A 16185-nucleotide genomic window follows, 5' to 3' on the forward strand; every position below is an offset into this window, starting at 1 on the left:
CCCGCGTATCTTATTTTAACACGTTAAACACGCAGACTACAGCCCGATATGCTCACCTCCGAACAGCAAAAGAGCTAGCGCTGACTGATAAAATTCATACGTAAGGTGCACTGGATTATTAAGGCGCGATGACGATTTTTAGAAAAATTCAATTATTTTAAGTGCACCTTATAGTGCGAAATATACGATCCTCTGCACTACTGCACATGTTCAGTTTGGCTGATTTGAATGGGGTCTACAGAGCAGTTCTGCAGGGTTTTTAACCTGATGTTGGATTTAATCATTTCTAACACATTGATGTTTTTTAAACAAGTACCTGTAACTGAGTTGGCTATACTGTTTCAGTAATATACAGGTGGTTTTGTGTGCAATACAGCTATTTTAACTAAAACTTTCATATCGGCTCCAGGCAACATCTATTTGCATATTGGTTGTGTCCTCCCACCTCTAACTCATCAGGGTATAATCATTCCGCACAGGTATCCTTCTCTTAGGACTAGTATAGAAATGTATATAATAAATATATACCTTATATTAACTGGTGTGGCCTCAGTGTTAACCAGTCAATTTGTTTGTTCGGTTCCACTTGTTATGCAGCACTGGTTGCATTTCCACATGTTTATATGGTTGGTTATTAGGTTATGAAAGAATTTCACAAAATCTAAAAAATCTAGTTCAGTGAGTTAAATGAAATTTTGAGTTTTCCTAAAAATGTACAGTGCAGTGGCTCCTAATTCAGCTACCACAGGGATTATCTGTAGGGGGTAAAATGTGATAAAAAAGCTTGGTAACTAAGAGTGACCTTCAAAACTATAGTAATATTGACTGTTTGCACATTACATAATTTACCTTTACTTTCACGCTCTCATTTAATTATCTTCTTCTTGTTTTCCCTCATTCTCTCACAGTAAAGAGTGCCTTGTGAGCTCTTCAGGAAACGACAACACAGAAAATGGCCTTTCGGGCTCCAAAGCAGACAACAAAGCATCACCAAAGGCATGAAAATAAGTACGTGTGTGGATAAATCAGCAAATGTATATATGTACACTTGCATAATGACTATATAGCAAGAAACCTATATCAATGGACTGTTTTATCTTTATCTTATGGCAAAATAGAAATGTGAAAATACTCACATATATATATATATTTTAGATTGTGCTTGAAACTTGAGAAGTGTAATATTTGGGCTGGATCACACATCTTTTGCCAACATTTGATTTTTTTAAATGTGTCCCAATGTCCAAATGTAGCGATTTCTGTAAGATAAGTGGATTTTTGCCTCCAAACCACAGCTCACGCATGTGCTGTACTCTGCTCCGATCTGTTTGTGACACACAATTTACTCTCACTGCCATTGTTAACAAACTGCCACAGTCGTCGATCAGTCAGCACAAGAACGTGACGTTCAGGACAAACATTCAGAAATCACTCAAACAGCATTCCAATATTCTTATGATGATGGGATCAAACAAAATATGATTTAAAAAAAAGAAACTAGAAAAGATATGTTTTTAATCTATGAAGTTACACAGTCAGTAGTGCCTCTTGGATTGGATGTTTACCGTTTAAAGCAGCTAAAATACAACATATTGCCCAAGTGTCACTCACCCTTACAGGTCTGCATGTGTGGCTCAAGCAGTGAAGAGCATCACGAGTACACCACGTATAATGTGTCCAAAATAGTGTCCAATATAACGCAGATAAGCTACAGATACAGAGAGGATTAATGTTTTACTGGGATGTCGAAGAGATGGAATGGCTGAGTGGCAAAGAGAGATCCAGCCCAGTTTTGTTTTTAATTGTCTTTTTCTTTGTTATTAGCTGTAGTGCAGGGTTGTGAAACACTTATCCTGAAGGACCTTTACACTACAAAACGAGATATAGCACTAGCACTATAGCACTACAGTCTCCACTGTCCAGCTAAACATACCTGCCATCAAGCTGGAGTACGCTGTAGTAGATTTTCAGAGCACGAAAACAGACATCCCACCTCTCCTGTGAATATTATGATTCTCTAGCATGTTGATGGTGGTTATCTGATGTCTACTTATCATTTACAATCATCAGGACATGCATTGCACACATTTTGGGATTGATCAAGTAAGACACACAATGTCTCTTTTCATTAGTTTAGTGAAGTTCTGCAGCTCAAACACAGGGGAATAGAAATATAAAGGCTAAACTATCCCTGCCTGTATTGCCCCCGGTGGTCAAATCACAGCAAGAGCTGCTGGCTGTGCTGCTCTACTGATGTCCGTTTGGATGAGCCAAACTCACTGTGGACTTGCTCAAATGGGTAATAGAAAGCAAAAAAAAAAAACAATAGAAGTTCCAAATAATATATAATGTTTGCGGTTGAGGTCACCTGGGGTGCAGCTACCGCCCTGAAGTGAGTTTTTGCAGGGTGGGATGTCTGTGGACAGGTCAACACAAGTATAAGTGGATGAAAGAAAATAATAACTAGTAAATGAGTGTTTTGTAATGTGGTCATCCAGGACAGGCTGGTTTCACACCCTGATTAGATAAAACACACGTGCCTGCAAACGCTTCAAACTCCTCTTGCTTCTGGGGAGTCGTTTAACTGCTATGAAAAAAGAGCTTCCTTTAAAGAAAACTCCTTAGCATAGTGAGACAATCCCCCAAAAAACAGCTCCCTGCAGAAAATGAATGATACTTATTGATGCTGCTTTTAACAAGTTAATCAATGCATTTTTTAAAGAAAAGAAAAGCATGTGAATGATTTTATACATGTATTGTTCAAACGCTTCTCCTTAACACCATGTCACCCCCTCACCTGATCAGGAGACGGATAGTTTTTAAATGAATGTTCTTCACGAAGTCAAACCAGCTGAAAGATGCACTGGTGTAATCTACTGTTTCCTAATGTTTTTTAACATTAATGTTAATGTTACTCTGCAGTGCAAGTTTTACTGTTTATTTCTCTGCCCTAAAACGTCAGTTTTAAACTGAGGAACAGCTTAATAACTGGCTGATCAGTTGAGTTAGAAGCAATATAAAAACCCCAAGCCACTTAGAGTATGTATTTTTAAATATGTTTTAATATGTGTCAAAGCGTGTAGTTTTGAAACTGCCTGGATTACCCATAAGAAATTACAGGTTTGTAGTGCAGGAGTTATTAAAGAACTGAGGGGTACAAGTTGGCATACATGATTAAGCTCTGCTACTGATGACCCCAAAAACTCCATGATCCCATTTACAGCTGGTCGTTTCATGCATTTTGATATTTGAGGGTTTTTTTTCAACGCATCTAGGATCACGCACAATGTCCATGACAGCCATGACTGATAAAGTTGGTGCTTTCCACTTTAATTGTGATACATTTCATATTATTACTGGTTTGCATAATTTCAGTCCTTCTTACAAAGTGAAATGCGTGGGATTAAAATCATTTTCAGATGCAATTCACATGGAATGACCACTTGTAAATGGAGTGTGATTAAAGTAGCAGGTCCGTTAGCTATGTTAGCAGTTGTGCTATGCATCTGTAAAACAAACCTTAAACAAGGCAATCTGCAAACCTTTTCAATTTACTGACAAAAAGTTGTATCAGTTATCATAAATGTTTTCTTAAATGTTACTCTTCCAAAGTAATATAGTGTACTAAAGTAATTTCATATCATTATGCCTGTGGGGATAATGGCCGACCACCGCCATAGCCTTAGAGGCCCCAGTGAGCGTACCTGTACAGCTAATGCACTTCTGTGCATTTTTTAGAAAATAGCCTTTAATTTACGCTGCTTCATGCCACTCAAATCCATGCTGCCATATGAAATTACATATAAAATACCTCTTTGCTTCCACTGAGAGTATTATCTATTAACATACCATGACATAAACATTTATGAATGTCACTTTATATTCGCAGTTGAGCCCTCCAGTTTTTTTTATTGTATATTAAAAGCATATCATGAATATGGATTTTGGTAGTGGAGGGTAATTTGGGGCACTTTACTCATGTAAATAAAAAAATATATTACATAGAATGTTATTATAATGGATTATACATATGTAAATTTAGGAAGTTAAAAGTAATATATGCTAGGCTGCATCCCAGCTAAAAAAATGTAGTTTGCAAATTTCTGAATGTTACAGTACAATCTGTCAAGTTTTCTGGATGTTCTCAGAACTTGAACCTGGTAACATCGTTGCTATGTCATGTGTGTCATTGTTTTCAGAACGTTACTGGAACATTATTTCTGTAATGTTACAGGCTAACTTTATGGGAACCTTTTTAAAATGTTGCTTAAACGTTCTTGTAACATTCTCTGTTGGCTGGGATTGTAGAAGATGCTGAATGTTATATAGAGTGAATACAGTGAAACTGAAAATTAAGGCACAAACACCAAAACAGGAGACCTCCTTTAAATCATTACATTTATATTCTCACTCTCTCTCTTTCTCTCTCTCTCTCTCTCTCTCTGACCTCCATCTCCCCCAAAGTGCACAACGTTTAGCAGTCTTCCATAACTCTTCAGAATTCAGGGGCTCTGGCGCTCTCAGTTGTTTGAGATGCTTTAAATCAGAGCAGTTTTAAATTCTCAGTTTATTTTTATGGGTTTTTATTGCACTGAATTTTGAGGACGAGTGGGTTTGGTTCTGTCCAGCCGGCTGAAGCATGAGGAAAAGACACCATAGATATATTCAATTCACCTCATGTCTTATAAGATGACAGCAATAACTGCACATTCTCTGTAGAATACAGACACTGTAAAACATGCAGTTGCTTGTGCTGTGTGGCGTTTGGGTTTGGTACCGTTGTGTCTGGTAAATGCACTGATGTACAAATTTGTGTATTGATGTGGTTGGTGTTAAATGTCCCTGCTCCTGTGGATGTTGCCTTCAGAAATGTGGAAATAATTGCAATACTTGTCAGTATATTTCTCTTTCACAGTACATTTGCTGAAGTTAAATCAACACTATTAGAGTTAGAATTAACAGTGTTATGTTTTATCACTAATAGTTCTGACTTGACCCTAGTAAATTTGCTGTGCTCCCTCTTCTTTCTCTCTCCCTTTATCTCTCTTTTTGTTTTCATGGAGCCTAAGTAAACTATAAAATGTCCTGGGTGCTCAATTCACCTCCTGCAGAAACTGTCACAGCACTGTGCTTTCTGTATCCCCTGTAACCTATATAATCTCTGTTGTAACAAAACACAACTGTCTTTGAACATTATGCAATGGGTCTGTTTAGAAAAGTCCCAGAAATTGTAGATTAGGGGTCTCAAACGTAAACGCTCCAAGGGTACCCAGAGCTGTTAAGGCCAAATCCCATTCAATCAAGAACCAGTATACTCTACTCCTCTATCCCAATAAGAATCAACACACAATACCCCTCTATCCCAACAAGAATCAACACACAATACCCCTCTATCCCAACAAGAATCAACACACAATACCCCTCTATACCAACAAGAATCAACACACACTACCCCTCTATCCCAACAAGAATAAACACACAATACCCCTCTATACCAACAAGAATCAACACACAATACCCCTCTATCCCAACAAGAATCAACACACAATACCCCTCTATCCCAATAAGAATCAACACACAATACCCCTCTATACCAACAAGAATCAACACACACTACCCCTCTATCCCAACAAGAATAAACACACAATACCCCTCTATACCAACAAGAATCAACACACATTACCCCTCTATCCCAACAAGAATAAACACACAATACCCCTCTATACCAACAAGAATCAACATACACTACCCCTCTATCCCAACAAGAATAAACACACAATACCCCTCTATACCAACAAGAATCAAAACACAATACCCCTCTATCCCAACAAGAATCAACACACAATACCCCTCTATCCCAACAAGAATCAACACATACTACCCCTCTATCCCAACAAGAATAAACACACAATACCCCTCTATACCAACAAGAATCAACACACACTACCCCTCTATCCCAACAAGAATAAACACACAATACCCCTCTATACCAACAAGAATCAACACACTCTACCCCTCTATCCCAACAAGAATAAACACACAATACCCCTCTATACCAACAAGAATCAAAACACACTACCCCTCTATCCCAACAAGAATAAACACACAATACCCCTCTATACCAACAAGAATCAACACACTCTACCCCTCTTTCCCAACAAGAATCAACACACTCTACCCCTCTATCCCAACAAAAATAAACACACAATACCCCTCTACACCAACAAGAATCAACACACTCTACCCCTCTATCCCAACAAGAATCAGGACACCCTACCCCTCTATCCCAACAAGAATCAGGACACCCTACCCCTCTATCCCAACAAGAATCAACACACACTACCCCTCTATCCCAACAAGAATCAACACACCCCACCCCTCTATCCCAACAAGAATCAACACACCCCACCCCTCTATCCCAACAAGAGTCAGGACACTCTACCCCTATATCCCAACAAGAATCAGCACACCCTACCCCTCTATCCCAACAAGAATCAACACACCCCACCGCTCTATCCCAACAAGAATCAGGACACTCTACCCTCTATCCCAACAAGAATCAGGACACCCTACCCCTATATCCCAACAAGAATCAACACACCCCACCCCTCTATCCCAACAAGAATCAACACACACTACCCCTCTATCCCAACAAGAATCAACACACAGTACCCCTCTATCCCAACAAGAATCAGGACACCCTACCCCTCTATCCCAACAAGAATAAACACACCCTACCCCTCTATTCCAACAAGAATCAGCACACCCTACCCCTCTATCCCAACAAGAATCAACACACTCTACCCCTCTATCCCAACAAGAATCAACACACCCCACCCCTCTATCCCAACAAAAATCAGGACACTCTACCCCTCTATCCCAACAAGAATCAGGACACCCTACCCCTCTATCCCAACAAGAATCAGGACACCCTACCCCTCTATTCCAACAAGAATCAGCACACCCTACCCCTCTATCCCAACAAGAATCAGCACACCCTACCCCTCTATCCCAACAAGAATCAGCACACCCTACCCCTCTATCCCAACAAGAATCAGGACACCCTACCCCTCTATCCCAACAAGAATCAGGACACCCTACCCCTCTATCCCAACAAGAATCAGCACACCCTACCCCTCTATCCCAACAAGAATCAGGACACCCTACCCCTCTATCCCAACAAGAATCAGCACACCCTACCCCTCTATCCCAACAAGAATCAACACACACTACCCCTCTATCCCAACAAGAATCAACACTCCCTACCCCTGTATCCCAACAAGAATCAACACACCCTACCCCTCTATTCCAGTATTCTGAACATTATAATTATAACATTATAATAGTTTTCAGTCTCCTTAACTAAGTGATTGTTACTAAAAAAACATATAAATTATGATAAACAATAAAACAAATTGAACTAAAAAATCGCTAAAACTTTTTTAACGTGAGCAGTAGTTTGAGACTCCTACTCTAGATCAGATGAGCAAGTTTCAAATGTTTAAAATGACACTTTAAATAAGAGAAACTGAAATATGGAAGGGTGCCAAGGTAATCACTGCTCATTATCATTGCTGTCTTTTGTTGTTGTTGATCCTTTGATCATTGTGTTATTGCGTAAGCATGCCTGAGCAAATAGAGGCTGAAAAATGACACATGGGGAGTTTCCATAGGAAATTGCTTAAGCATGCTTTAGCAACTGTAGGCTTAGCATATTAGCATAATGATAAAAAAATGTGAGGGAATGATACAGTAATGTGATTTTCTTTTACAGAGAAGCAATACTGTTTTAAGAGTGCCTGCATGTATCTTAAATTCTCATGCCTATGTATTCTAGAATTTTCTATGTTTAATTGTTTTTTATTTTTATTTTGCTAAAAAAAAAATGAAACACGGCATTATTTTTAGAGGCATAGCTGCTGCTCCAATTATGTGTATTATAAGAAAAAGAAATATGAATGTATGCCACCACACACACACCCAATCCTACCTAACCTTTTTGCTTTGACCAGAAAATCTCAGGAGAGGAGAATACCCACGTAAAATCCCTTTCTGTTACACCAACAGTGGGCATATGGGTTTATATGGAGCAAAAGAGCAAAATATGTTTAATCATTTTTATACTGAAAATTTGTTTTTCAGATGTTTCAGTACTATAAATATATATTTTAAAGCTTTTAAACTCTGGCTTTATGTCTAGCATAATCTCACAAACCAATCACAGTAGCAGAAATACAGCACCTTTACTGCCTAAAACCTGTTTACTGTAGAAAAATATACACCTACATTTTCTTTGCTTTTTTAGAGATATAATTTTAGAGATTCTGCTATCTAAAATTAAAGATTTAGTTTTTGATTCATTTTTTGAGGTTCTAGCCCTTTAGCTTTAATGCAGTCCCACTGATCGAGGCTCTTTCCATTGTTTAACAGTAATTTACTGTTATAACAGAGGGGGCAGAGTGTGAGCAGTCTCTCTTTAAACCCTTTTTCTACAAGAACAAAAAAAAGATCAGAACAGATTCACTACATTCCTCCTACTGTAAGCTGATTGGTTGGTGAGCGGATGAGTTTAAAAGCTGGAGTTATAAGTGGAGTTTAAAAGCTTTAAACATTGTATCTGCAGTGCTGAAACAGTAGTGTTATTCTGTGCTGAGGAAATAAGAATATTATTCAGTATAAAAATGATCAAACATTTTACTCAGTTGCTCCATATAAACCCATTCATATTGGACCCTGGAGCACCCTCTACTGGTGTAACAGGCCCAGAAGAGATGTTTTAGTGGGAATTCTCCTCTATAAAGTTTCTCTGGTCTGACTCTGTCTGAGATCTGCTGGTTATGTCTGTTTGTTTATGTAAAAAGCAGCTCCTGCGGCTGCGCTCTCTCTCTCTGGGCTCGGCTGGTCAGGTCTGGTTAGGCAGCACTGCGGTACAACTGCTGATCTAATGCAGCTCATATAAAAAAACAGAAGAGCAGTTCTGCAGTCATCACACTGTCTCACCGTCTTACTGTCTCACCTTCTTACTGTCTCACTGTCACACTGCCACACTGTCTCACCATCTTACTGTCTCATTGTCTCACTCTCACTGTCTTACTGTCACACTGTTTTACTGTCTCATTCTCACTGTCACACTAACTGTCACTCTCACTGTCTCACTTTCTCAATCACACTGTCACTCTGTCTTACTGTCACACCGTTTTACTGTCTCAATGTCTGTCTCGCTGTCCCACTGTCATACAGTTTTACTGTCTCACTGTCTGCCTCGCTGTCTCACTGCAGCCCAGAGTGTTTAAATATTAAATCAGCTATAATTCTGTCCACATAACCCACACAGTCAGCCACACAACTGAATACTCTTGAATACTCCCATTACACCCATTACTCCCATTATACTGCACATAACCTGTGCATGCGGGGTTGATGGTGTTGGTTACATGCTTGATTTTTTTTTACATGCAATATATTCAAATAAATATACAGGCTCTATAACAACAGAGGGTAGCATTTAACCTATGAATCCTGTATTGATAATGCAATGGACATAATAATGACATTATAATGAGTGCCATAAGCTTGCATATTATCTCTAAATAATAAATTAATATATATAATTTACATTTATAGTTTAAACAACCGATTAGTATTATTATATATAGAGAATAACTTTATATTCTGTTAGTACATAAAAGGTATTACATAAGCCTATTACAAATAATTATTATATTGCATGATATTATAATGCACTATACATACAGGATTCACAGGGAAAATGTTAGCCAACAAAGCTTAGGAAACACTTTTTCAAAAGATTTTTGTTGTTGGCATAGTCTTAATACAGCAAAATATAATCCATATTGCATTAGAAATGTGAAATATTGTAGATTAATAGTTTAATAATCTTGCAGCGAATTCCATCAAAAAACACAGCATTACTCTGATCAGATCTTCACCAGACGTGATGTGATCCCTTAGTGTTCCCAAAACTCATCCACCAACATGATGAGATTAAAAAACCTGGATTTCACTGCCTGAGCAGCTCCTTCTCTCACTGCCAAGCCATGAGTCTGAGACCTGCTCTGAGCTCCACACATTCCATTACACAGCGCACAGCGCCCCCTGCAGGCCCCGCTGAGGACTGCAGGTCTGCAGCTGGAGCTCTGCTCTTCTACAATAGAATCACATAGAGGTAGCAGACTGTACCTTTTACAGATTTAAATATATTCAATATATTAATACACTTTTACACAGTTTACGAGCAACTTTTCAATGCCAAAACAAAAGAACAGCCTGTAGCATGACACTGTAACTCCTCCCCTGTTGCACAGGTCATCCGGATGGCCACTTTACTATGGTCAGAAATGCAAAATTAGCCCACACCAGTTAGCATTATGAAAATCAAACACCATGTTAGCCCTTTAATATCTTTACCAATAGGGAAAAAACAATTAAACACTTTTTTCATTTCTTGTGTTTCTGTTTTTATATAGTTAAAAATCTCTATTAAATGTTATTAATGTAATAATGCACTTTTTGGTAAAAAGATAATTAAAAATAAAATAAAAATTAATCAATAAATTAATACATAAAGTGTATGCAGTATAAAATTACTTAAATCTGTTTATCAAAACATCTAACAATATAATATACTGAAAATAGTTAATAAAATAATGTAATAAGCTTTTCATTAAAAAACAAACAAACAAAAAAACACAGAGTTTGAGGTATGTTGTTTGTATTTTAAGGAGAAATCTTGAGTTTGTTTTACATAAATAGAAATATACAGGTAGGTTGTTTTTGCGTTTTTAGAAAATTACTTCAATACACTTTTTTAAAATGAAAAGAAATACCCTAGACAAGTTTTCTCCCATGAGCGGTGTGTATTCATTTTCTGACATAGTGGGGAGATAGAGAGTATCTCTCCTTAAACCAGCTCTGGGCTTTAAATAAATAACTACCAGTTTTATAGTGAACAGACATGCTGACTTTACTGTAACATATGGATTCAGCGGAATGTTAAAGGGATAACTGTGACTAATTATTGATCTTTATCTTGCAGTACTGCTCAGTCCTGATGATATATTACTTAAGAGCTTTATAACAGAGCCTCAGAGTAAGATGTGTGGCTGTGTGGCTAATGTTAAACTAATGGCTTAAATATATAATTTCCTCATTGTGTTTTGAAAAACGTTTTGAAAAAGCGTATAGCCCTCACTCAACACAGAAACTCCAGAAAAAAACAGTGTACAACCCCTCCTTCTACAGCCTGTGTCTGTGTGTATCATTCTCCCTGACCTCATGACTATGCACATCAGTAGTAGATTGTAAAATCTAAGAATATACAAATACATATTATAAGAAATAAATGTTTGCATAAAAGTGATTTTGTCTTTGTTGTGTTTTGCAATCATATTATGCTAGCCAAAGTTGGCATCACATTATGACCACCTCCTTGTTTTTACACCCACTATCCATCTTATCAGCTCCATTGATTACGAATTTTATCGGTCAGGTATTAAGGAGCAGTAAAGCCACTCTGCTGAAGTACAGCGTTATACATGAGTTTCAGTTTAGTTCTCCAGCAGTATTAGCATTAGCCGCCAACCGTGCTAAATGTTACCTCTTTTGCCGTTCATGTAACCTGTTGCTAACCCTGGCTAGCACTGCAGCATTAGCATTTAGCCGCTAACTGCAGCCCTTTCACTGTTCAAAGGCGATTATATCAGACTGTAGTCTGTGTGTTTACTGTGTTAAAACAAGCTATGTGGTACAAACCAGTAGCTAATAGCGCCCTGGCTTACCGGAACACTCAGTTTAGCGCTGTCGGGCAGCTTTAGCCCCTAACTGTGGCTAGCACCAGCAGTTAGCTTCAATGCTCAAGACCAGAATTATATATAGTAATGAATTAATAAAATGCTGTATCTGTATCTACTGGAGTATTATTTTGTCTTCTTTCACTTATACTTTTCTTCATATTTTGGATGAGTTTAATAGTTTTACTCTGATACATGTTTTATGTGCTACAGCGTTACTCGTTACAATTATAAAAATGTTAATCATTTCAAACCAACATAATCACTAAAGTCAGAATGGTAGATGTTCTGCACTGTCACTGGGTTTGATGAAGCTCCTCATCATTGATAGAATCAAGTAATTAACCTGATCTTGTAAATTTCCCCATTGTGGGATCAATAAAGGATTATCTTATTTTATCTTATAAGAAGACCTCGCTGGTCCTGTTCTGCCTTTAGCACTGCTAACTTTCCACTGCTTTCTGTTATAAATGATGTTATGTAATAACAAAAGTTTGGGAGAAGGACCACGCCCGAACTCTACGTTCTAACTCCACCCCATATCAATCAACCGTCCTATAAATACCACCCCTAACCAACTACCTCTCGTGACGAAAAATTCGTAGCATTCGATTTGACGCACTCACCTGCCAGCATTTGCTCGCTCCCCATGGATCTCCAACTCACCGCCTCCGATGAGGACCTCTTCCCTCCCAGCCAGCCTGTCTCTGCTCCTGCTCCCTCTCGCCGGGCTCATCGCTTGAGGTCTGTCGTCTCCATTCCGGCTACTCCTGGTTCTACTCCTGGTTCTACCCATTCTTCTTCCCGGGCTGGTCGTCCTCACCAACGCACCCCCAGATCTCAGCGCTCCCGTCGCTCTTCTCCTCCTTCCCCCTCTCCTCCTGGTCGAGCTCGCCGCTCTGGGCGCCCGGCTTCCTTAGCCGGCCCCGCACCCCCTTCCCCGGCCGAGCCCCTCTCTTCTGGTAAATCCCAGCCTCCTCGCATGTCCGATTGGACTGTTGTTAAGTTACAGCGGGTTTTGAAGGACCGCGGCGTCCCTTTCCCCCGTTCTGCTCCCAAAGCGGAACTTTTTTCGCTCTATATCTCCTCGTTGGGTGGAAAACAGCGCGCAGGAGCCGCACCGGCGTCGCGGTCCGATGACGTCACCCGCTCAACTCTTCGCCACGGCTCCTCTCGCGCCGCAGGCGCGGCACGCCCTCCACCTGCTTCGGCCTCGGCGCCTCCTCCGGGCCCCGAACCCCTCCCCTTCTCCTCTGCCTCCTTCTCTCCTTCTTTGCCGATCCCGGCTGTTTTCTCTCGTCTCTCTCCTTCCCCCCCGCTTCCTCCATTCGTCCAACCCCCTCCCTCAATCGTCCAACCCCCTCCCTCAATCGTCCAACCCCCTCCCTCGATCGTCCAACTCCCCCTCCCTCAGCCGTCCAACCCCCTCCCTCAGCCGTCCAACCCCCTCCCTCAGTCGTCCAATCCCTTCCCTCACTCATCCTTCGTCCCTCCCCTTTGCTTCGCTTCTGCCGTTCCCCAACCAGTGTATTCCAGCCAGCCTTTCTCATTCTCTCACTCTATGCCAGTCCAGCCTCTCCCCTCCACTTCTATCCCCGTTCCCCCCCAGTCTGCAGCACTCGCCGCGCCCTTCACCGGAGCTCCGTGCTCTTCATTCTCCCTGTCTACGGCACCGCCTGTTGCCCCCCCGGCCAACGCACGGATGTTCAACCCTCCCCTGGTCTCCTCCTCTCTGCGGAACCGCATTCTTCAAGGTGCGGATGTCGATCTTTCCTCCTTACTTCTCCCCTCCCCTTCTTCTGCTCCCCGTGTCATCGACACCGGCGACATCTCGCTTACCTTGCATCAACCAGGCCCCCGCGTCTCCAAAATCCTCTCTGCAGCCGAGTTCGCCTTTGCCTTCTCCATCTTCAGGGATGTCATCTGTTCGGCTTTTCCATCACGCCGCCAGGAATTGGACGACTATCTGTCCTTGATTTTGGATATGGCTATCCGTTTCGGAGGCTCTGGTTTCTACGAATATCATCGCCTCTTCTCAGCCCGCGCCGCGGCTCATCTTACACAGTGGAACCTTGCTACATTCTGGGGCGCCCCAGACGTGGAACTTTATTGCCACGTTTTCGCGGGACGTAGCTCCCTCTCCTGCTCCGCGTGTGGCGGCCCCTCTCACCCTGCTTCTGTTTGTTCCCAGGCAGCCTCCACCGCCCCTCCGGCCCCCGTCCAACATTCTTCGGCGCGCGCCGCTCCCGTGCGCCCGTCCTCTTCGGGCGCCCGCGACAGCTTCGGCCGCCCTATCGTTTTTCTCGACGGGCAGATGGTTTGCAACAATTTCAACCACTTGGGTTGTTTTGCTTCCTCCTGTCGAAGGCTGCACGTCTGCTCTCGATGCGGTTTGGCGCACGCTCTCTCCTGCTGCCCAACGCGTCCCCCCAAGTTCGGCCGGAGCTGACTATTGCGGTTCCTCTCCACCCCGGTCAACGTACCGGCTCTCGCCGCTGACCTGTCTGCTCACCCTGACACCTCCTTCGTTTGCAGCCTCCTGGACGGCTTTCTCTTTGGCTTCTACCCCGGTCTCGTCGCCTCGCCGAGCTCTTCTCTCACCTGTCCTAACCTCCTTTCCGCTCTGGCCGAGCCCGATGTCGTGTCTTCCCTTCTGCAACAGGAGCTCTCCAGTGGTTTCATTATCGGTCCTTTCTCAACGCCCCCTTTTTCTGTATTTCGCATCAATCCTTTGGGCATTGCCACACGAAAATACTCTGGCAAGAAGAGGATCATAATTGATCTCTCGGCTCCGCATGGCTCTTCGGACCCGTCCATCAACAGCCTCATACCTAGTTCTGAATTTTCTCTCCGTTACGCGACCGTGGATTGTGCCATCGAAGCCATCAAGTTGGCCGGCAGAGGTGCTTGGCTGTCGAAGGCCGACATCATCTCAGCTTTTAAAATCCTACCCCTCCATCCTGACTCTTGGCACCTTTTTGGAGTCCGCTGGGACGATCAGTTTTACTTTTCCGTTCGCCTTGCTTTTGGGTGCAAAAGCAGCCCGAAGCTTTTTGATTCCTTCGCTGAGGCGCTGTGCTGGATCTTGCTGAATAAACACAGGCTCCCGTTCGTGCTCCACCTCCTGGATGATTTTCTCGTCGTTGACTCGCCTTCCTCGCCCCCCTCGCGGGGCCTTGACGCCGTGACCAGCACTTTCACTCGTCTCGGAGTCCCGATTTCGGAGGAGAAGACCGTGGGTCCCGCCACGTCTCTGGAGTTCCTCGGGATCATTCTCGACTCCGCTTCCTTCCAAGCTTCTCTTCCTCAGGAAAAGCTTAATCGCGTCACTTCTTTCATCTCCGACTTTCTCAGTTTTCCCACCCGTACTAAACAGCAGCTTCTTTCCCTGCTCGGCCACTTTAATTACGCTACCCAAATCATACCTCAGGGTCGTTCTTTCATCTCCCATCTCCTTCGCTTATCTTCTTCTGTCCGATCCCTCCACCATTTCGTCACGCTCGACGAATACTGCACGTCGGAGCTCCGATTCTGGCTCTCTCTCCTCCGCCACTGGAACGGGATCTCCTTTTTCTATGCCGACGCAGCTTCCAGCCCTTCTGATGTTCAGCTGTTCACTGATGCTGCGCCTTCCTCTGGTTTCGGCGGCTATTACGGCGGACGCTGGTTCGCCTCTGCCTGGCCGAAGCAATTCGTCCGCTCCGCTGCGCACCTGCGCGATTCTTCCGCGCTCTGGGAGATTTATCCTATAGTTGTCGCTGCCCTCCTTTGGGGACATGAATGGTCAGGAAAATCAATTTTACTCCATTCAGACAATCTCGCCGCGGTCCACATCATCAACAAAAGTAGATCAAAATCGCTAGAAATAATGCCTTTTATCCGTCGCCTCACTTGGCACTCCATAAAGCATCAGTTTATAATTAAAGCTGTCCACATCCCAGGTTTATCTAACTCTATTGCTGACTCTCTTTCTCGCTTTCAATTCCAGAAATTCAGATCCTTGGCTCCGCATGCAGACTGCAACCCAACGCCGGTACCTCCATTTTCACTAACTACACTACACCTAACCCCCGTCTGAACGAACTAATCCTCCAAGCACAACAAACCATCCTTTCAGCCGTTTCCCCACAGACACTCTCTACTTACTGGTCAAGCTGGAAAGCATACAAAAATTTCCACTCCGCACATAACATATCTTTCCCTTCTCATCATCCATCCGTAATAGCAGCTTATATTACTTTCATTCACACTCAACATTCAGCCCGTTCCTCATCACTCCGAGTCCATCTGGCAGCTATCAATTTTTTCACTAAACTAATTACTGGCTTACCACACCCTTCCTCTAATCACCCTCAAATTTCCCTCCTCCTGAAAG

The 16185-nt window shown here is 42.3% G+C and overlaps 1 protein-coding gene and 1 pseudogene across 1 annotated transcript in view; both read left to right on the top strand.

The window, feature by feature from the left end:
- Nucleotides 1-5024, top strand: part of scn4ba (sodium channel, voltage-gated, type IV, beta a) — a 31001-nt gene extending 25977 nt beyond the window's left edge. The window contains exon 6 of the mRNA XM_022667946.2: nucleotides 909-5024. Within this exon, the coding sequence (XP_022523667.1) occupies nucleotides 909-1002 (94 nt within the window). The 3' untranslated portion in view covers nucleotides 1003-5024. The remainder of the gene's footprint in view (nucleotides 1-908) is intronic.
- Nucleotides 5025-12459: 7435 nt separating this feature from the next.
- LOC125782563 (uncharacterized) lies at nucleotides 12460-15994 on the top strand (annotated as a pseudogene).
- Nucleotides 15995-16185: the final 191 nt, after the last annotated feature.

This window comes from Astyanax mexicanus, chromosome 18, assembly GCF_023375975.1.
Source record: "Astyanax mexicanus isolate ESR-SI-001 chromosome 18, AstMex3_surface, whole genome shotgun sequence".
Taxonomy (NCBI): domain Eukaryota; kingdom Metazoa; phylum Chordata; class Actinopteri; order Characiformes; family Acestrorhamphidae; genus Astyanax; species Astyanax mexicanus.